At 26.5% G+C, this 23,664-nt stretch overlaps 1 protein-coding gene across 1 annotated transcript in view; it reads right to left on the bottom strand.

Annotated features, from left to right (window-relative positions):
- The window catches only part of LOC111612447, a 103,273-nt gene extending 79,990 nt beyond the window's left edge, over window positions 1-23,283 (bottom strand). Inside the window, exons 1-10 of the mRNA XM_023353662.1 lie at window positions 22,975-23,283; window positions 18,801-19,111; window positions 17,476-17,570; window positions 14,438-14,611; window positions 13,399-13,572; window positions 10,195-10,274; window positions 8,496-8,599; window positions 8,274-8,389; window positions 5,099-5,202; window positions 1,334-1,453 (exon numbers count right to left, since the gene is read on the bottom strand). Coding sequence (XP_023209430.1) covers window positions 1,334-1,453; window positions 5,099-5,202; window positions 8,274-8,389; window positions 8,496-8,599; window positions 10,195-10,274; window positions 13,399-13,572; window positions 14,438-14,611; window positions 17,476-17,570; window positions 18,801-19,041 — 1,208 coding nt within the window. The 5' untranslated portion in view covers window positions 19,042-19,111; window positions 22,975-23,283. The remainder of the gene's footprint in view (window positions 1-1,333; window positions 1,454-5,098; window positions 5,203-8,273; window positions 8,390-8,495; window positions 8,600-10,194; window positions 10,275-13,398; window positions 13,573-14,437; window positions 14,612-17,475; window positions 17,571-18,800; window positions 19,112-22,974) is intronic.
- Window positions 23,284-23,664: the final 381 nt, after the last annotated feature.

A 23,664-nucleotide genomic window follows, 5' to 3' on the forward strand; every position in this document is an offset into this window, starting at 1 on the left:
TTCTCTGTTAACACTTGATAACAAAATAAGTTTATAGCTTTTATTTTTTTGAAATAACTTCTTGTTGATACAATGATGCAAGTTTTAGAAGAAATCTTTCTGATGCTACATTAGTAGAGATAAGGCATATATAATAACTAGATTATAATAATTTTAATTACTTCATTTATGGATGTTTAAAGATTGAACAACTCAAATCAGATTAATATTGAATTTTTGTACTATGCCATTACAGACAAATACCACCAGACATAGTAGTTATATTTTCTGCCAGGAGTGCAAAAACAATGTTGCAAGTTTATATAACTTATGACAATTTTCTGAAATGATTTCAGAAAACTAAATGATTAGAATCTTTACTACCAAGTCATTATTACGATAATATGTNAAAATAAAATTTAAAAATTTCTGAACCTATTTCTAGCATCAAATTTTTATCAAACTGAACACCTTGGAAAGAAGTAGCATTGTAAACATTTATTTTTTTTCATAAAAGCTAAACTTTTTAATCCATCTTCTTATTGATTATCTAAAGAAATCAGAAATATGTCAAAATAAAGAACAACAATTTTCATTAAATTTCTTTCAAAATACTTATATCATAACAAAAGAAAAAATGCAAATAAATGTAAATTTTGAAATAAAATTTTAATTGTTGACTACAAATAAAATCATAGTTAAAAATAATTTATAAAAAATGATATATTGTTTGTATATGTTATTTCTTTCACATTATGATTTTATTTGGATATGTGCTGAAAATTTTTGTATTAACAGCCTACTTTAATGATTTCTAAACTATATTTAGTTATACACTGGTTAGTGAATTATTTAATTATCAACAGATTATGATAATTTAATTATTAACAGATGATGTTACCACTTGTTTATAATTTAAGTGATTAAACAAGTTAGAAGAATCAGGAAAAGAAGAGTTTTCTAAATTAAAATCTGCAATTAATAATAATTGTACTGATAATGATGTCTATTTCAAGTCACAATTTTTACATACAGTTTTTCTTGAAGATGTTAGTCAGTTTAATCTAAAACTCAAAAATATGCTTGGCATACTTAACATTTTTAATAAAATAAATATAATGACTGAAAAACATTCCATGGTATTTTATAGGAAAAGACATATGATATTTCAAATTTATAGGTTGTTATAGGAAAAGATATATGATATTTCAAATTTATAAAAATGTATATATTATTACTTATCTGTTAAATATATGTATAATTAAAAGGATTTCATAAGACAGAAAACTTCAGTTTCCAATAATATATTATTAATTCTATTTGGAAATATTATTTTCTTTTATATACATCATACCTATGTAAAATATTATGTTCATGCATATGGCAAATGGCTGAAACAATCTGTTGAAACAATATTAAAATTTCATGTTCTCCCAAAGGCCTTTTTAACTGTCCTAAATATTGAGCAAGTGTTCTAAAAAATATAATATAAGGTTAATAATTTATATCTACATATAATATTTATATCTATTGGGTTGTTCGGAAAGTAATATCGTTTTTTTTACCACTTACGAATTAGTCGTATTTTTTCTGCCATTTTCATTATAAACCGTATTATCATTATATATTTTGACAGCTAGCATTTTAAGGCTTATTTGTAAAAAATTTTGTTTGATTTTGTGCAACTGTTCAATTTTTGTGTCTCATCAAATATGGAAGATCGAAAGCAGCATTTTCGACATATTTTGCTTTTTTATTACCAAAAAAATAAAAATACCATTCAAGCGAGAAAAAATCATGTGATATGTATGGTAGAGATCTGTTGACAGAACGACAGTGCCAAAACTGGTTTACAAAATTTTGTTCTCGCATTTCAGTATTGTTTTCATTGGCTTCAATTGGATGGCCAATTGAAGCCAATGAAAACAAAATAAAAGGTACCGATTGAAGCAAACTGCCAAATAACAACACGTGAAATCACTAAGAGATTAAATTTGTCAAATTGAACTGTTTATGATTACTTGAAACAAATTGGTTTCGTTTCAAAGCTCGATATATGAATTCCACGAGTTCTTAAAGAGAAATGCTCTATTTGGTGGGATATTAAGGAAATTTTTTTTTTGGAGCTTTTACCAGACAATTTAACAATTGATTCGAAAGTGTACTGCATTTGAGTAAACAAATTGCGTAATATCATCAAGCAGAAAAAGCCGGCTGGAATTGATAAAAAAAACAGCTGTAGTGTTTTACCACAATAATGTCAAATTTCAGACAAGTTTGGTAACTTGTCAGAAACTGTTATAACTTACTTGTTAGATGGGACCTGCTATCACACTGACTATATTCGCCAGACTGAGCACACTCAGATTATTACTTGTTCCGGTCTATACAAATTTTTTTTAACTGTAAGACATTTACTTGAAATGACAATGTCAAAAATCACTTGGATCAGTTTTTTNTTATATCTATTGGGTTGTTCGGAAAGTAATATCGTTTTTTTTACCACTTACGAATTAGTCGTATTTTTTCTGCCATTTTCATTATAAACCGTATTATCATTATATATTTTGACAGCTAGCATTTTAAGGCTTATTTGTAAAAAATTTTGTTTGATTTTGTGCAACTGTTCAATTTTTGTGTCTCATCAAATATGGAAGATCGAAAGCAGCATTTTCGACATATTTTGCTTTTTTATTACCAAAAAAATAAAAATACCATTCAAGCGAGAAAAAATCATGTGATATGTATGGTAGAGATCTGTTGACAGAACGACAGTGCCAAAACTGGTTTACAAAATTTTGTTCTCGCATTTCAGTATTGTTTTCATTGGCTTCAATTGGATGGCCAATTGAAGCCAATGAAAACAAAATAAAAGGTACCGATTGAAGCAAACTGCCAAATAACAACACGTGAAATCACTAAGAGATTAAATTTGTCAAATTGAACTGTTTATGATTACTTGAAACAAATTGGTTTCGTTTCAAAGCTCGATATATGAATTCCACGAGTTCTTAAAGAGAAATGCTCTATTTGGTGGGATATTAAGGAAATTTTTTTTTTGGAGCTTTTACCAGACAATTTAACAATTGATTCGAAAGTGTACTGCATTTGAGTAAACAAATTGCGTAATATCATCAAGCAGAAAAAGCCGGCTGGAATTGATAAAAAAAACAGCTGTAGTGTTTTACCACAATAATGTCAAATTTCAGACAAGTTTGGTAACTTGTCAGAAACTGTTATAACTTACTTGTTAGATGGGACCTGCTATCACACTGACTATATTCGCCAGACTGAGCACACTCAGATTATTACTTGTTCCGGTCTATACAAATTTTTTTTAACTGTAAGACATTTACTTGAAATGACAATGTCAAAAATCACTTGGATCAGTTTTTTGTAAGCAACGATCAAAACTTTTATGAATGTGAAATCGTGCTATTACCAGAAACGATGACAACAAATATTTCAACAAAATGGTTGATAAATAATTCAACAAAATATTTATTTATTATAAAAATATTGCGTTTTTTTCCACTGGAAAAAACAAAATTACTTTCCAAACAACCCAATATTATTTAGGTACAGTGAAATTTAAATAATACATAAAATTCAATAATTTATTTATATAATATTTAAATAATTAAATACAGTTAAATTAATTTGTGTGTTTTCCAAACTCAATTAAATACAGTAAATATCTAAATATTCACACATTCCATTTACTAAATATGATATTCTATTTTTTTGTTAATTTAGGTTAAATATCTTTAGAGTTTTATAAATCAATCCTTAGAACAGCTAGATTTGAAAGTAAACATGTAATAATAATGCTTGACTTTGGTCTGTCATAACACATCAATATCAACCAAGTATCACATTTATATTATTAACACAATTATAATATGCTAAGACCATTCTGATTTTCCTATAACCTAAAGCCAATATCAAACAGTTTTTGAGTGTGTCATGATGATATGTCTGTCATTTGAAAACCTTGAAAATAATGTGTAGTGATTTGAAGGCACTTTAGTAACATTACTGTTAGGATCTTTGGAGGTGTTTAGATCTTTAATTGAGTAATTCTCATTAATCTATTACAATAAAATAGAAGTTGGGTGGTTATAACCGGTCCAGACTGGACTCCAGTCACATTCTGCTCATTTGACTGACCCTGAAACAAAAACATTCTTGAATCTCACAACCATCTTTAGGTAAACCATGTTTGGATGCCTGGTCATTAGGTTTTCACAAGTACAAAAAATAACCAATCCAACAATTACCTGGTGTGCAATCAGACTATGACTGCAATAATTTACAAAGTTGTCTGAGTCATAGCTGTATGTCAAATTTTGCAGTAATTGGACAATTTTATTGGAGTGCATAATTTTTTTTGTCAGTGAATGTACAGTAGAGCCTCGATTTTCCGACCCAATTGGAGACTGGGGTTGGTCGGATAATTGAAAAGTCGGATAACCGAAAAGTATGAAAAAATCCATTATTAATGTAGTATATTATTATATCCCATGTAATTAGTATATTAGTATACCGCTATTAACCCACTTTGCGTTGAATTTTCATCGATGTTAAGCCTAACAAAAATTTTTTAAAATAATAATCGTCGCTATTGTAATGTTAAAAATTAGAAAATTAAGCCTCCTTTAAATACTGGCTCCATTTCATGGTCCAATGAGTGTTGCCAGCTAAAACAAGTAAAAATAATATTAAAGTAGCCAAGACATAGGCAAACGTTGTAGCGCCACATCACTAGCGGACATTTGAAATTTGCCGACTAGGACGGTCGGTTAACCAAGGTGTCGATTAATCGGGGGTCGGATAATCGAGGCTCTACTGTATTATAAATATAAAATCTTTGAAATAAAAGAACCAATTGCAAATCAATTTTCTGTGTATTTTCAAATGATTTTTCAAATGGTATCTTCAAATGGTTTTCAAATGGTTTGTATTAATATATATGAAATTTAACTGGTCTTCACAAAATAAGATTTTTTTAAAAATAAAAATAAATATGAAACTTTAATTTTGTAATATCAGTAAATACATATTTTAAAAAATGCTTTATTGTATTACATAATTTCACAATTATTATATTTAAACATACCCTCCATCAGCATATTCTAGTTCAATCATTAAGATGCCATCTTGTTCAAAATTGTCATAATAACATACAATATTAGGATGATCTAACATAGATAACACATTTATCTAAAAAGAAATATGAATAAAATCATAATTCAGATTCATTTTTATGTAAAGAAAGATTAAAATTAGTTTCTCATATTTAATTTTAAATTTTATTTACTTAAAATAGCAATCTCATTTCAAAGTAAAGTTAATATTAAAAACTAAAATAAAATTTTCAATTAAAGACATTTTCGATCAAATAAAATAATTTTATTCTTATATTTTCTGTTGTTATCAGAAGTAATAATATATATCATAATTCAACAAGGTATATTAACATAAATAAAAAAATTGAAGTACTTTAACTTTTACTGATTAAAAATGTCTTCAGAAATTCAGAATTAAAACTGAAACAGAAAGCATAATTTCAAAAATTAAACATAAATATAAAATAGAATAATAAATAAAACAACATAACAAAATAATTATGCAAAGAAGCCCAAATTTTTATTAAAATACACAATCTAGTAAATGATAATTTTGAATTTTACAATCTAGTAAATGATAATTTTGAATTTTATTGAATCTTATTACACAATTTCTAGTTGTATTGTAAGCAACTTCCATTCATTCTTTAATAGTAGTACATTAATTAGTAAATTGAATACAATCAGAATAAATTGATATAATTATTAGAGCAGCAGTTTCCAACCTTTCTGACCTCACAGACTACACACAATTTTGAATCTCACAGACAGGATCAATCAGGAATAAGGAATTTTTTAAAATGATACAAACATCTATAGAATAATGATCATAAAAGTTCCATTTTACTTCATTAATATGAAATTCACTTCTTTAATTATAACAAATTAGTGTAAAATTTGTTGGTGTTTGTTTGAAATAAGTTTATGGATTCTTAGCTCTTTTCTATGAAGGACAACAATTACACTCACAACATTATTTATTGTTGATTCTTTATTGATTTATTGACATTATTATTTATTGATAACAGTCATTTTGTGTTTGGTTTAAAATGCAAATAATAAACCTCAATGAGTGAGAAAAAGCATCAAGCATTTTGCATTTCTTTCATAATACTTTCATGTTACCTTCAGTTGATCAATATCCAAATTTCTGTGCAGACCACCAAAATGTTCTCACAGATCACTGGTTAGCAATTGCTGTATTAGAGAATATGTTATATTATGATATATTAAGTAAAGTTTAAATGATAGATAAATGAAGAATATATAAAAATTTTATATCTACTTTGTTTGTCTTAAAAGTATAATACAAGGTATGACAATTTAATTCCAGGACTGGTCGTGTAGCGCTGCAGTGTCAGCGTGCAGAAACTTGTCTAAGCTTGTCATAACAGTTCAACCATCTGGCTACTTGTCTGCAAAGATTTGTTTGTCTCTTGTAACTCATTCTTTCTGTACTCCATTCACATATTGCTGTGAGAAAGTGCTGTCACGTTTTTGTCATGGAACAAAAAGCAAACATTAAGTTTTGTTACAAGTTGGGTAAAAGTGCAACAGAGACGTATGCCTTCATCAAGCAAGTTTATGGGAATGATGCTCCATCCTGCTCTCATATTTTCAAGTGGTTTGCGCGTTTCAGGGATGGTCAGGAAGACCTTGAGGATGATGCTTGCCCTGGATGACCTCAATCAGTTCCAACACCACAAGATATAAAAAAAATCAGAGACTTGCTGCGATATGACCGTCAAATGTCTATTCGGATAATAGCAGAGACAACTGGTATCAATCTGGAGACAACTCGTCGGATTAGACCTCAGTTTGCAGTGAGAGGAAGCTGGGTACTGCCGCACAACAATGCCCGCCCGCACACTGCGACTGTTGTCAAGGAGTTTTTGGCCAAAACGTGGAATTGTGGAGTTGAACCACCCTCCATACTCACCAGATTTGTCACCTTGTGACTATTTTTTGTTTCCGAAAATCAAAATCACATTGAAGGGATGAAGATTCAACGACCTGGAGGACATACAGAGCAATGTGACCAAGGAATTGAGAGCTGTCAACGAAGGTGACTTTGCCAAGTGTTTCAAGAACTTGTACAAGCGTTGTGAGAAGTGCATTGCCCTCCAGGGGGGATTACTTTGAAACATATTAAAAGGGTTTTTCATTACATGTTCTTTGTGTCCTTTTATTACCCCAGTCCTAGAATTTAATTATCACACCTTGTATATATATTTATCGGAAATATGAATTTGACAAAAAATTTTTATTTGAGTTTGATGGATTTAAAGTTTATTGTTTATTGTACAGATGAGGCCAAACACACCTCTACTTAAAAGGTCCATTGAGCATCCCACAGTAATGAAGAAAGTTTACTTTATTTTTTGAAAATATTTATTTTGATAAGTCTTTGCTTTTTATATTTTACTGTTCCATGTGGGAGGCATTTATTGTCCAAGAGACATTAACTTGTTGTAAGAAAAAATAAATAAATTTTAATGAACCAGTAGAATTTCCAATGATAATATTCAATGCTAGGTCTAAAGCTTACATTAATATTGACTTTCAATAAGATTAACTTTACTTTGCTCATGAAAAGATTAAAGATAAAATTGTTAACAGTTTTGTGAGGATCCAGAACCCTCACAAATTAATTACCTCATTTTGAAAATATAACCAAAATTACAATTTAAGAGACTAGCAACTTAAACAATTTAAAAGTGAGACACTGAAGATGCTGACAATTCATGTTGCAAAAACTTTCAAGTCTCATCAGACACTAGACAACTCAAAATTTTGATATATCAACTATTTACAAGTAATATGACAATTAACATCCAAATCCCAATTACTTCAACCTGACAAAGAAGAAAAATTAGAAATAAATTTTCATAAGGAGCTCTATACATACAGTCCCATATGAAAATATTTTTATTTTTGGAGCTATATACAATCATAATCAACATGCCTATTGACACATGCAATATCATCCTTTTTGGAAATTTGAACATGGCTGACCTAGATATATATTTAACAAAAGAAAATGCTTGTAATTTTAGTAAAAAACCATTTATTTTCATTTGTTTTTAAATGTCAAATATTAAAATTAAAACAACAGAAAATAGAACTATATAATCAGTATCTCATAACATATTCATATTATATTACCTCATTTATTGCCAACTGTCTTTCTGCTGCTGTGAGATCATGCATGTTAATTTCTTTCAAAATAACTAAAGAGTCATCATCCTTCTTTTTATATAGTACAGCTGTTCCAAAAGCACCTATAATAAATTTATAATATCTGTATATAAGTAAAGTTGATAATCAATGACTAATGAACATTAAACGGTTTATTTGTTTTTAAACTAATTATTTAAAATATCTAACCTTTTCCAACTGTTCGAATTTTTTCATAACCAGTCAAATTCTGTGATGAATTTATCAACATATCTTTTAACTTAATTATATCAAAATATATTTCACCAATAGATCTATAAATAATAGTCATACTAATAAATTGATGAAATAAAACAAAAATCAAATAACTTTAAATAAAACAAATTTATAAAAAAACATAAAATTTAAATGAAAACTATATTAGTTTAATTATAATTATTAAATTAATGTTTTAAAGTTATTTTTATGAGAGAAACTATTAACTACAAATTATTTTATTGTGTATGATTAAGTATTTAAAAATCTTTATTTTTATTTTTAATTTACAGTGGGTGATCAGTTAACGAACAGTTTGGACTGTGAACAAATTGGTCAATGAACACTTTCACGAAAGATTTTTATGTTCAGACAACAAACACATGTTCAAATAATGAACAACTGATAGAACAAACACAAGAAGCGATGCTGCGTTTAAGATTTGTAAAACTAAATTTTGATGGCATATATATGATTATAGAATGAGACTTTCACAGTTGTATACATAACAGTTTTTGCACTAGTTAATTTCTATTCTCTGAATTTTTGTAAGTGCTTTTCTGAACTTTTTATTTAAAAATTAATAATATTATGGGACTTAAAAAGAGTGGAGTGTCAAGAACTGTGTTCACTATAGAAACTAAGCAAGAGATAATAGCCAAGGTAGAGAGTGGGCAGAAGATATCTGATATTGTAGGCAGATGACTTCAACAGGTCTACAGTAGATATAATCTTAGCTAAGAAAAATATAATCAAAAAGACTCAAGCAGATAAAGGAGTAACAAAAATCGCATCTGAGAAACAAAGATGTGCCATCCATTAAAAAAAATGGAGAGACTGCTTTTAGTTTGTTATTACATGTAAATAAACATAATAAGGAAGTATATAATTTTTTATTTATTTTGTGGGGTCTCCAGAATGAATTAATCAAATTCCCACAAATATATATGGTAAATCAATAATCAGTTAACAAACAATTTGGATAGCAAGCATGGTCTTGGAACAGATTATGTTCGTTAACCAATCATGCACTATATGTGGTATTTATATTTATGTGAATACTATATATAATATTTTAAGTGTTTTTTATGAATTTTTTTCATAGTTAATGATGCTCTACAGAAATTTCTATTTTATAGTTGTCTAAAATTGTTTAAAATGCATGCTAAAAATATTAAAATAAACAGAGGTCTTTTGGTTTTTATTACATTATTTATATTTGACTATAATAGAAATTCATTCAAGAATTCTTGTAGCATACACTAAATTCAGTTTGTTTAGTGTTAGTACACAAACAAAACATAATTTATATAACAATTATATTTATAAAGTTCAAACATTTTTGAAATGTTAGTCATATCATCATCAGAAATAAATTCAAATTAGAACAGAATATTTACTTTTCAAATTATTTTTAAACAATTTTTTATAAATAATTTGAAAAGTATTCTTTTACATATATTGTTCTAATTTGAATTTGTTCCTGATGATAATATGACTAACATATCAAAAATGTTTGAACTGTATAAATAGACAATGTTATATAAATTGTGTTTCAATTATCAATACAAAAACTCTGTATTTATAACCTATTGAGGCATGATTAAAATAATATTTAATACATAAAATGTTTTAAATTTTTAAATTTTCTTACACATCTTTAATTTCATTATCTTTTAATAAAGAAACACTTGTATCACTTCCATGGAGATCTCTTGATATTAAAACAGGACACTACATAATTAAAACAATAATTTTTAATTTCCAGATAATAAAAATAATAAACATTTATTTTAAAAATTCAAACTATTATAATACAATAAATAAATGTTAGGAATCTTTATAATAAGCCCTAATATTTGACTTTACCAACAGATATAGCTTTCAATGATGATTAAATATAAATACAGGTAACCCCCGTATAACACAGCACTTCTATAGCACGGATTCGCTCTAACACGGTTCGAGAATTGGTACCATCCCCCGTATAACATGGTACTTTTATAGCACGGATTCACTCTGACACGGTTCGAGAATTGGGTAAAACCCTCGTACAACAGGAAATGTAATAAATTTTTACATACTTAACTAATAATAGTTCACGAAAATTATTATTTTCGTGAACTATTAGTACTTAAGTATGTAAATTTTCTCTTCTCGCCTTCTGTCGATACACGTGGTCCTTCTCGAAACTTGTTTCAATGTTGCCAGATCGCGACGCTTCTGCTTCTGATGTTGCCGAATGTTTTTCCCTTATTCCATACTTGCTTTATTCTTCATAAGTGCTTAGCACCATATAAGGAAATTTATAAAGACCTTTTAACTAGAAGCAAGCAATCTAAAATTACATACATTTTGCAAAAGGTAAAGCATGGATCTGAAGATAATGCAGAAAAATGCTCAGAGGATAAGGATAACTTGCCAAAAAGAAAACGCTCTCGGTTAATTAATAGTGTTTTTAGTGATGACGAAGAAAACATTGTTTAATTTATATTAATATGTATCACTTAAAAAAATTTTAATGAAGATATTTATCTTAATTATGAAAATATACTAGCATGTTTTTTAATTTTTGGAACCTAACCCTCCTTTTCGTATTAGTTCTTTGTTTCGTATAACACGGATTCGCATAACACGGCATTTTTTTGGAACGTAACTACCATATTATACGGGGGTTACCTGTATTCCAAACAAATATGTTAAAAACATTTGTTATTAAAAAGAAGTTTTAATCTTACTTATTTTTTTATAGAACTTTTAAAAAATCAGTCATTTAAATTCATTAAATGAAATAATTTACACTAAATTCAATACATAGGATTCAAAAAGAACTTTACAACTTTGAAAGCAAAAACCTTACAAAATCAGTTCAGGTATTAATTTATAGCAAAACACATCAAATTTGTCCATATTGTGTACAAATGTTGCATCAAATTAACACAGATGAAACATTTCTGGACAACATTATCTTCAGTGATGAGCTGACATTTCATCTTAGTGGTAAAGTGAACTCTTACAACTGCAGAATTTAGGGCTTCAAAAATACACAAACAATTGTGGAATATGTTTATGACAGTCCAAATATATGAATATGAATATATTTTGTACTCTTAGCAAAGACAAAGTGTATGGCTTCTTCTTTTTCCATGAGGAACCATCAACAGTATTGTGTATCTGAATATGCTAAAAAATTTTCTCATTTCACAGTTAAATGACTGTAATACAGAAAGACATACATTTTCAACAAGATGATGCATCACTCTCAGTATCATATAGATGTCTAGGATTTCCTCAATAAATATTTTCCAGGTTGGTGAACTGATTAAGCAGAGCTATTTCATGACCACTTCATTCCAATGATTTGATACCTCTCAATATTTTCTTTTGGGGTTTCAATAAGATCTAGTATTTACTCAATTTTTTCCTGCAAATTTCATTGAGCTCAAAACTCAAATCTCCATCATCATTAAAATTACTGAAGTGACAACAGACACTTTGAGTTTACTGCTTTGAGTTTAGCAAGAAATTGAATTCAAGTGAGATGTCTGTTCAATCACTAATAGCATTCACATTAACCAAAATGAGTGTCTGAGGTAAAAACTTTATGTGTTTTGCTAAAAATTAAAACCAACATCAATTCTGTAAATCTTCTGATTAAAATCCTATATGCTTTCAAGTTTGTGAAGTCCTTTTTGAATCAACCTGTATTTTAATATATTTATTTAAGTATGTGTCTAAATTTCCTTAGTTTTAGTTAATATAGCTTTTAATTCGTTCAATTCCTTTAAAATCTGTAGGATAATTTTCATGTTAGAAACTGATCTAAAAATTGATTTAACTATTTGCAATTTTTTAAGATTTTGATTTCTATTATTATTCTACTATTCTATTTTTAGTATATTTGATTATTTGCATATTATAATAGTGTCTTACATAAATAAATATTTTAAAAGGAAACTTCTATATTCAAACTGATTTTTAATGTGAGTAAATATAAGATTTAAATAACTAATCTCAAATTTTTCTATTCTTTGAGATAATATCATCTATATGCCATATATCAGACCATCAGAAATATAAAATTATACAGGATTATAGTATAAAAATGTGTTTGATTAAATATATCTTATATTTTTCACATTAAAAATTAGTTTGAAACATAATTCACTGTATCTGTTTAAATTAAATTGTAACTTATCTCATTAAAATTCCTTTCCTGCATAAAACACTTAAAATTTTCAACAGATAAATCTACATTGCAAGGATTTACATTCAAAATTGTTTATCTAAAATTTATATGTTCAATGTTTATATTTTTATATTAATTCCATAATAAAATAAACTCAGATAATTTTGAATTCCATGGATCACTATCGTAAATTTTTTTAAAGGATACAAACATCTATAGAATAATGATCATAAAAATTCCATTTTACTTCATTAATATGTAATTCACTTCTTTAATTATAACAAATTAGTGTAAAGTTTTGATGTGCTTGTTTAAAATAAGTTTATGGATTCTTGGCACTTTTCTATCAAGGACAACAATTGCACTCACATTATTTATTGTTGATTCTTTATTGATTTATAACAGCCATTTCATGTTTGGTTTTAAATTCAAATAATAAACCTCAAATAAAGTGAAAAGAAGTAATCAGTCATTTCATATTCCTTTTATAATACTTTGCATAATCTTGAGTTGATTAAGGTCTAAATTTTCTAGCAGACCATCAATGACCACAGACCACCAGTTAGCGACTGCTGTTTTAGAAGTTATTAGTGAAACATAATATTGAAAAATTTTGGTATTCTTTTCAAAAATATATAAAAAAATATAAAATTAGTATTAAAGCCTTACCTCTAATAATTTTTTCATTTCTTCTGAAATAGCATCTATTTTTTCATTTGCTAATGTACAGCCAAGAATATCAACATGATAATTTAAACTTTCCTTATCTAGATGCTTTTTAATAATACTATGAAAAAATAGTTGTATACTTTCATCTTCTGTTATAGATTTTACAGATAATACCTATTAACAAAAAAATAATTAAACATACTTTATAGTTATTTAAAAATTTACTTCAATAAACTTTTCAAACTGAATTATAATGTAATAACAATATAATGATTATTAAAATTTACTGCATTAACTGCCAATTAGTAATTATAATTTGTATCTATTGTGCCAAGTGGATAATTTATATATTTTAATATCACTTTTCTAAATCTGAAATTTATTTTGAAGTATCCAACTTTAATCATTATAAATCATGTGCCATCTAATCACCTCATATATATTAATTTATNTTATGCTTGCTTATATTTTTGTTCCAATAAATAGTGTTTATATTTTTATATTAATTCCATAATAAAATAAACTCAGATAATTTTGAATTCCATGGATCACTATCGTAAATTTTTTTAAAGGATACAAACATCTATAGAATAATGATCATAAAAATTCCATTTTACTTCATTAATATGTAATTCACTTCTTTAATTATAACAAATTAGTGTAAAGTTTTGATGTGCTTGTTTAAAATAAGTTTATGGATTCTTGGCACTTTTCTATCAAGGACAACAATTGCACTCACATTATTTATTGTTGATTCTTTATTGATTTATAACAGCCATTTCATGTTTGGTTTTAAATTCAAATAATAAACCTCAAATAAAGTGAAAAGAAGTAATCAGTCATTTCATATTCCTTTTATAATACTTTGCATAATCTTGAGTTGATTAAGGTCTAAATTTTCTAGCAGACCATCAATGACCACAGACCACCAGTTAGCGACTGCTGTTTTAGAAGTTATTAGTGAAACATAATATTGAAAAATTTTGGTATTCTTTTCAAAAATATATAAAAAAATATAAAATTAGTATTAAAGCCTTACCTCTAATAATTTTTTCATTTCTTCTGAAATAGCATCTATTTTTTCATTTGCTAATGTACAGCCAAGAATATCAACATGATAATTTAAACTTTCCTTATCTAGATGCTTTTTAATAATACTATGAAAAAATAGTTGTATACTTTCATCTTCTGTTATAGATTTTACAGATAATACCTATTAACAAAAAAATAATTAAACATACTTTATAGTTATTTAAAAATTTACTTCAATAAACTTTTCAAACTGAATTATAATGTAATAACAATATAATGATTATTAAAATTTACTGCATTAACTGCCAATTAGTAATTATAATTTGTATCTATTGTGCCAAGTGGATAATTTATATATTTTAATATCACTTTTCTAAATCTGAAATTTATTTTGAAGTATCCAACTTTAATCATTATAAATCATGTGCCATCTAATCACCTCATATATATTAATTTATTCTCTTATTTGTAATAATTTATTCCATTGATTTTACACCAATCAGACATAGTTTTTAAATATTGGCATGTATATAGATATTGAATATTTTATATTTGTAAGTAAAAACTAAAGCAGTGAAATAAGTTAACTTGATTTGTGAAGGAATTCACAAATTGTAAATGATAATCTATATGAAGCAGTTTTTCTTTGTATATAAACGTTATTTTAATTTAATTTAAATATTATGTTTATAAAATACCTATTATACACATATAGCACTAAAACAATGAGGAAAGAAAGCCAAAAAAGTAATTGGGCTGCAATTTGAAAAAATTGTAGACCTATAAATTCCCACTGTTGTTCCTTAATCATGAGAACAGAGTTAGATAGATGAAAGATATGGAAACCTTAGGGGCAGGAGGCCCTGATTAACTATATACAAACTTCCAATGCAAATTGGAAGTCATGTTATTTCAATTCAAAAATTTTTCCCTGAAAGGTGTTGGATAGATAACCAGCACAACTCTATTGTTAAAGGGAAAGTATGATGTACAGAGGCAAAACACTGGTAATTTGAAGGTGGAGAGCATATATTTTAAATTAAATTAATTAAAAAATATGATTAAAAATTGCAGGTTGGCATTGTGACAATGTCACAATAAAATAACTACTCGTAATTCATTTAGATTTTACAGCAAATTTCTATTTACAAGCAATATTGAGCCTAGAACATAGCAGAAATTTCAAAAATTAATCAATAGTGTAACTAAGATAATCAGATTAAGTTTGATGAAAAAAGCCAATCTTCATATTAGTTGCAATTTTTTTGAGGAAAAAAACCCAATACCACTAAGATTTATGTTCAATAATAGTATTACATTAAACAAAAATGTTTTAAATATCAAAAGAGTGTAGAGAATTAGACACTAGAAAATGTATTATGAAGACAAAAAACTAATTAAAGAGTATAACTAAAAATATCATAATAGCAATTAAGCATAATAAAAAACTGCTAAAAACAACTATTAAAAGCTTTAAATAGCAGAAGATGCTATTTAAAGATGCTTTTATGAAGTAACAATTGTGAAAGAAGATGCTTTTATGAAGTAACAATTGTGGAGAGAACAAAGTAGAAAAAGAAGTTACGACTAATATTGTGTTACTAAGGAATATGAATGAGAAATGTCTAAAATATGTAGGAATAAGATTTTTGAATGTTAAATAAATTTCCTCACAGTTCTTATCACTTTCCCTTTTCATGTACTCAAAAGTGGATATATCACTTTCCCTTTTCATGTACTCAAAACTGTCATATATTCCATCAAAATGATGAGTAATTCTATGTATAACATGTATTATTAACAACATAAAATATAATTCATTTCCTAGATGTTAAATTAAAATTTACACTTAAAAATGGATTATATTATATATTATCTTAAATTTCTCACTGTTATCAGCAGATTACCTCCTAAGTTATTCTTCATATTCTGCTATTTCATTGGTAATCATTCTATTATCCATAAAAACAATTATCATTCATGTTTGTTACTCAACATTTTAGATAAATCATTACAGAGATATTGAAAACACATCATCTCTAATAAACATACTGCATTTCATTTACATTTCAATTTACTTTTCAATACTATTATACAAAAAATTGTCTTCATAATACAGAATAAATTCTGATAGATATCAATCTCATTGATTCCTTCCAATATGAGAATTCCATTTGAGAAATCCTTCCAACTTGAGAATGAGATTGATTCTAATAAAAATATTGTAAAGCAATGTAAATGCATAAAGAAATACAAATATCTAAAAAAAAAACATTTTAGAGAAAATACTAAATACTATTTAATTGAAATTACTACTAAAATTAAATCACTAATTCACATATAATGGTAGTGATTACAATAACATCTATAAATAAACCATTTAAAATCTTTTGTAAAACCATTTTATTGAAGGAAAAAATGAAATGCTTTCAATAAAATTTTTAAAAAGTTTAATTGAAAACCTATAGGAATCAAATCGGTTAAAACAAGAGTAAGTAACGAACTATTTGTAGTTGATTATCAAACAAACAGCCAGATTCCTTTATTGGGCAACTAAGGCTAAATAATTACTAAGTAATTTGACAAAGGAAAGCAGTTTGTTCAACATCTGTTGTTAAATTTAATAATTATAAATAAACAGAGCTCAGTAGAGGAATCTGCTGTTCATTTGATATTTGAAATAATTATCAGGTTGGTTGTATTTATTTTAGTTTATTTAAAGTACTTATGCCAAAACTATTTATTTATTTATTTGACATTTATACTCCTAAAAATGAACATATGTACTTGAAATAATTAGGATATTATGCTTGCTTATATTTTTGTTCCAATAAATAGTTCTAAGAAAAATTTTGAAATGTTTTGACATGAGAAGTTAAGATTTCTTTAGTCTCAAAATAAAAATCTTATTATTAAGAAGATAATAATATAGCCTAATGATAATTTTTCTTTGTTTAGAAATAAATTTTGCTGAGTCAAAAATTATAAAGAAATTATTACTAAGATCAATTTAAATATATTTCAATATATCATATTTGTTTTTACCTTTCCATTAGCAACAAATAATTCTTTCTCTGTCCCATGAAAAAGAAATCCAATGCATTCAGCTTTATTTTCTTTAAGAAGTGTTGAAATTTCATCTTTATAAATAAAGATTTATAAACATTAAATGAAGTAATCTAACTTCACAAATAATTTATTATACAGTAAAATAAGTATAAACCAGAATCAAATGAAATTATTTTTTCCATTTTGGCAGGTTTCTATTCTGAACAATTTTAGTACTTTTTTAATCTTTAAACTATATCAGATAAATATTACATAGTTATGTTTGTTTTTTAATAGTTTTTTTTTTACTCTTTCCATCCTGTGGGAACTAAGAGAACTTTCTTATCAAGCCCATCATGGATTCAACTAGGTCTATAATATAGCAACTAGATGACAAGAGATGGGTCTGACATATAAATCTCTGAAAAATTCCTGGGGTTTTTGATCTGTCTGAATTCATTTCCTGGTTCTCAGAGTGAAGGTTGACATCATTCAGTCATTGGCCTTCAATTTTTTTCATAGTAAAATCAATTTTACATATGTAAAAAATTTTATTACTAGGCTTAATCCAAAGTTATTCCAACTAAAGATGGGCATATTAAATTGCAAGAATTGAAAACTATTACAAATTCTTACAATCGAATAAATTGTAAAAAAAATTTTTCCAATGATCTTGTGCTAGGTATTTGAATACATCTTGGGTGCAATCCTTATGAGCTGAAATAAGCCATTTTGAGTATCAAGAACTAGATTTCACACTGCTATTTGAAACTCTAAATGCCTTACAGTAATACAGAGACCAAGTTATTCTTTGATCTGGCTTGTCAAAATATTTTAATACTATAATTAATCATTTACTTCAATCTCTGTAATTATGACTATGTTAAGTAACTTGAATTATATTTAATCCATCTTATAAATCCTATGACAAGTAGCCATCTTATAAATCCTATGACAAGACAAAAGCAATGATATCACAAGTAGAAGTTAGTATAGATAAAACAAGCTGAACTAGTTAGAATTCTAGAAGTGGGAGGAGTCAAGTAGTGGTTAGAAACAAGTTCAGCATCACTGTATAACTAGATTTAGCAAGAATTCTGTGATACTGAACATGGTTCAGGTTTCTATTTCATTCAAGTTCTGTTTTAGACAAGTTTTACTGTATAAGAATAATTCTTATTTATTTATTTTATTAATTAAATGTTATCACAGTCACAAAGTTTAAAAAACAATTATAATTAAGATTATCATTAAGAACATGTATAAATTAATGATAAACATATTTTTAAAAAAATACATTTATATATCAAAATTTATTTTACCTTTTATGAGATCAAGAGTACTACCTTCATACTGATATACTACTATTTCCACATCTGGTTTTTTAATTTTTTCAATCTGTGCAGAATATTTTGCTCGGTTAGAAGCAACTAATAAGCGAGTTGATGTTTTATAAGTATCACTGTTTTTATTCAATGATGGGACAACAAATGTTCCTTCTCTTTTCATTTTAAAAGGTGAATATTGATTATCTTCAGCATTATCAGATAATTTTTGTGACATTTCATTCAATTTTAGTATCTCATTATTGAAACTACTTTAAAAGAATTCATTTGACAAATTTTAAATATATCTGCAAAAGAAATATTAATGTAATTTTAATAATTCTTATTCTTTAAATTATACATTATATATATTTTTTATCTATTTTTATAATCTGAACTGAAATAGTTTTCAAATATTTTATAATTCCAAAAAGATTTAATTGTAATTACATAATGTGTAAAGTATTAAATTTTTATTTAGAGTAAATCCATACATTCATTTGTTTTTAGGAAATATTAAAAATAATTTAATTTTTTTCATTTCAAACATCTTAGTTTCTTAAATCAATTTTAAGAATATTTTCCAATAGAATTTTACAATACTTTAGAATATTTTTCAACAAAATTTTTAAATAGAAATGACAAGTTTATCTTTTATAAATAGATCTATTTGGTTAATATGAAAACAACTCTAAGTTCTTTAAAAAAATAACAAACAATAAACTGCTTTGCTGGAGTTCATTCTTATTTAAAAATTACTCTCTAGCACTTTTGGGGACAGCTACTAGACTAATTCATTTCTACATCTTCTGATGAAGAACTTGGTTGTTGAAAACTGCTATAGAGTAATTTGTATATAAAGATGAACCAGCAAAGCATTTTGTTTTTGTTTTAGATCTATTTCACAGTTTTTAAATTCTTATTAAAATAAGTATGTAATTTAAAAATAATTTGTTAATGGAGAGAAATTTCTGATATCAAAATAAAAAATAAATTCATCAATTTGTAAAAAGTCACAAATCTAACAATTCTAAGACAGTTTCATCTATTTTTTATTAATAAAGACAAAATGATCAGCTTTGGAATTTCGATGCAAATTGGAGAGTTCAGCTTTTCAGCATTGTCTTTTGTCTGTGGCAAACTGAGCTGGATGTTAACTTGCCCTCCTTTTTAGGTCTGCCTAAAATCATTTTACAGTATCTCAAAACAAAAAAAAAATTTTAGTAGTCTTATAAAATTAATAAAAATTATAATTGAATTTGAGTTTTTCAAGAACTCTTAAGAACAATGGTTTTAGGGCAAGATCTCCTGCCAAAATATCTGCTTTGTATTCATCCACATGAGAAACATAATTAAGGCATTACTTGACATAGTACCAAGCTTTTACATCTTGGCATTTATGTCAAAAATTATTGGGAGAATATTGTGTTTAGTAATGGAAAAGTTTTTATATTTATAACAGTGATTGACAATTCATGCCTAAATTCTCAACATCTCAATCTGATGAATAAGAGAGATTTTTAAAAAATTTTATATGGACTGTTTATGTAGGCCAGGGGTCACCAAACTTTCTCACAGCAGACCACATAACTGAGAAAATGATGAGTGTGGGCCACATAACTATTTTGTTCAATACAGTATACTAAATACACAAAAAATAAAGACAACCAATATATTTATTTACCAATACACAAACAGGATCACTGCAGCAAACTTTTCTTAGAAACTTCATTGCAGATACTTACACAAAAAGAGCTCTGATATCCAACTTGCAAAAAGTCACAGAATTTTTTATTTCACCGATTTTCCTAAATATTATATTACTATCAGATGCAAAAATCAGAATGGACCAATTTTGGCATTTTTACTTACAATTATTTTAACTTTTTCTACATAGTAAGTTTATCTACAATCTATGATATTTCCATATAAATAATTATATTTTAGCTTATTATGTGGCACAGTGCAACAGTGGACCAGATGAACTGACCTTGTGGGCCATAGTTTGATGACTCTTGATATAGGCAAACCTCACTTTAATGTACTTTGCTAATATTGTGCTTTTCAATTGCAATTCATGTTTATTATTTTTGGTACTTCCTTGTCTTAAAATGTTTTCAAAGTTTTTTATTTATGATTTTTACAAGTTTTTAGATTTAGTGATATTGTACACTTAATAAATGATAGTATAAATGCTTTTTTAGGCCTTTATATGTACTGACAAATAAAAAAAGAATGTTTCACTTTAAGGCAATACAGTGACAATTGGTCTGGAATCTAATTCACCATATTAATGAAATATGCTTGTATTACTGTATATGTGGATATATGTTGCAATGACTATCTTTTTGGAAATTTGGAGAGGGCTACTCTAATTCCAACAGTTAATATGAAAAATAGAGATAAACTGATAAATAATATTTTTGACACAAAATCATATTAAAATGCAATAAAATTCATATAAGAAAGTTTAAAACTTCATTTCTTTATATTAAATTTCACATAAACTTATAATTAAAATTTTGATATATATGTTAATACCACATATTTCCAGAACTCAATACAGAACATTTAAGATAGATTCAAAAAACATTAAGTTCAGTGCCATAACTAGGCAGGTGCAACAGGTACAAGTGGACAGGGTTGGAATTAAGAACCCTTGAAATGAAACTCAAATAAAATTGTCAAATATATTATAATATTTTCATTTTAACATGTGAATGATCTTGTATATTTCTTATGTACACAAAAATTATTTATGAACAATTGTTTTATTATATTATTATTATTATTATTAATTCTCCTCAAAAACAATTAAGGAGTCCAAAAATAAAACCATGCACAGAACAGATGAAAAGCTAGTTACAAAACACTGATTAGTTTGTGTTCAACAGAACACTAGAAAAAATCTGATAAATAACTTGAAAAATATTTTCTAAGAAATAATACTAAATTTTTACAGCTTCATAAAGTTCCTCATAACGAACGTTATGATTCATAAAGATCATTTTATGATGTATAATATAATAAATTATATATTAAAACAATATAAAAAAGTTAATAAANATTAATGTTTGCAATTTATTTTCACAAAATTAATGATATTAATTTCTATGTAACATTATTTTTTAAAATCATTATTTAATAAATATTTGATTAAATTTTTAAATTAACTGTCTTTTTCATTTAATTTTTTAATCTTTAAAATAAAAACAATTTATTTTGTAATAAAAGTACACAAAGAGCTTTAGTAAAGTTAGTATAAACACAGTGCGTTGTATAAAAAAAATTTTTTACTAATTTTAAAGCACGTTTACTACCACCAGTACTAATATGTATATGCATAATGGTAGGAGTTATTTAAGTACTTTGTGTGTGTGTGTGTGTGTGTGTACACATTAAACATGTACAGTATATATTAGCACCAGTAGTAGTAGTCATAGTACACATGCACTTTAAATTAGTCAAAAATTTTTTATATAGGAAGGTAGAAGTTACTTTTAGTTCATTTGTATATATGCAAGATATACAAATTAACTAAAAGTAACTTTTGACTTATTCCAAAACCATGTCTTTTTTTAATTATTCTTTACTTCACAACTGGGTGCATAGGTAGACACTGAGCATATTTAACTTCACTCTTTATTCAGGAATATCTTGCAAACCAATACACATTTTGGGCATGTGACAGAAAATGGACATATGCCCGAAATGTGTATCAGTGTGTAAGATATTCTTGAATAAAGAGTGAAGTTAAAGATGCTCAGTGTCTACCTATGCACCCAGTGGTAAAGTAAAGAATAAAAGTAACTTCTACTTGCAAACCTTCCTACATCATACACTAATAAATATGGGTAGGTATGATTTCATTGCAACAAAACAATGGAAAACAGCTAAGCTTTTTCTTGTTAACTGATTTTCTAGACCCTACTTGCTGTTTTCTCCTTCCCTACATCCTAAAAAACTATAGAACTCATTCCATTTATTACATTGATACTTGGCAAGATATTTTGTTTTAAAATTTTGAAAAAGATTTGTTTTCCCTTTTTGTTTTCTCTCTTGGACTTGAAAAGATTAAACCATCTCAATTACATAATTAAGTTAAAAGTGTACTAAAATATTATAAATTTATGAAAAAAAATTATATGGATAAATGTATACATATACATACCAAATAATTCATTAATTTTAATGGTTAAAAACATATTATTTATTTTTATTAACAATTATTTTTGGTAAAATTTTGGTATATTTACACACATATTTACAAATTACGAAATAACAATAACATATCTGTCACTATGGTTACGGCACTATCTGCCACCTACTAGTATTTATCGTATCATTTCGTTTCGGAATATTAATTTTGATTTCAAAATAAAATATCATTTAATGTCTACAATAATTATAAAATCAAAATTCAAGAAATTTGAAGATAAACATCCAGCTGATTTTAAAAAATCTCAAAGATGAGCTAAAGCAGTTTTAGCGTGAAACTTCTTCACCAGATGGCGTTGAAAATCACTAGTCGCTCCAGACAAGTTTTAGGATTTTAGTACCGTCAGAGTCGGTTAATCTACCGACTCTGGTACCGTGTAAAATTTCTAAAAATTATATTTATTTTTATCGGTTCGTTAAATTTCCTGCCAATAGATGGCGCTACATTAAAACGGGCATTACGGTTTGAATATAAATCAATTGATTTACAGAAACCCAATAGTTATTTTAGAATGCGATGTTCGAAATTATCTAAATTAGCTGTGTGTGGACGTAACTGCCGAGATGAATGATATTTTAAACAGGAAAAAAAAAAGAACAGGCGAGTGGACACGCGAACCCAGGACTGCATTGCTGCAACTCA

This window comes from Centruroides sculpturatus, unplaced genomic scaffold, assembly GCF_000671375.1.
Source record: "Centruroides sculpturatus isolate CEXI.00-Female unplaced genomic scaffold, Cexi_2.0 scaffold1653, whole genome shotgun sequence".
Lineage (NCBI taxonomy): Eukaryota > Metazoa > Arthropoda > Arachnida > Scorpiones > Buthidae > Centruroides > Centruroides sculpturatus.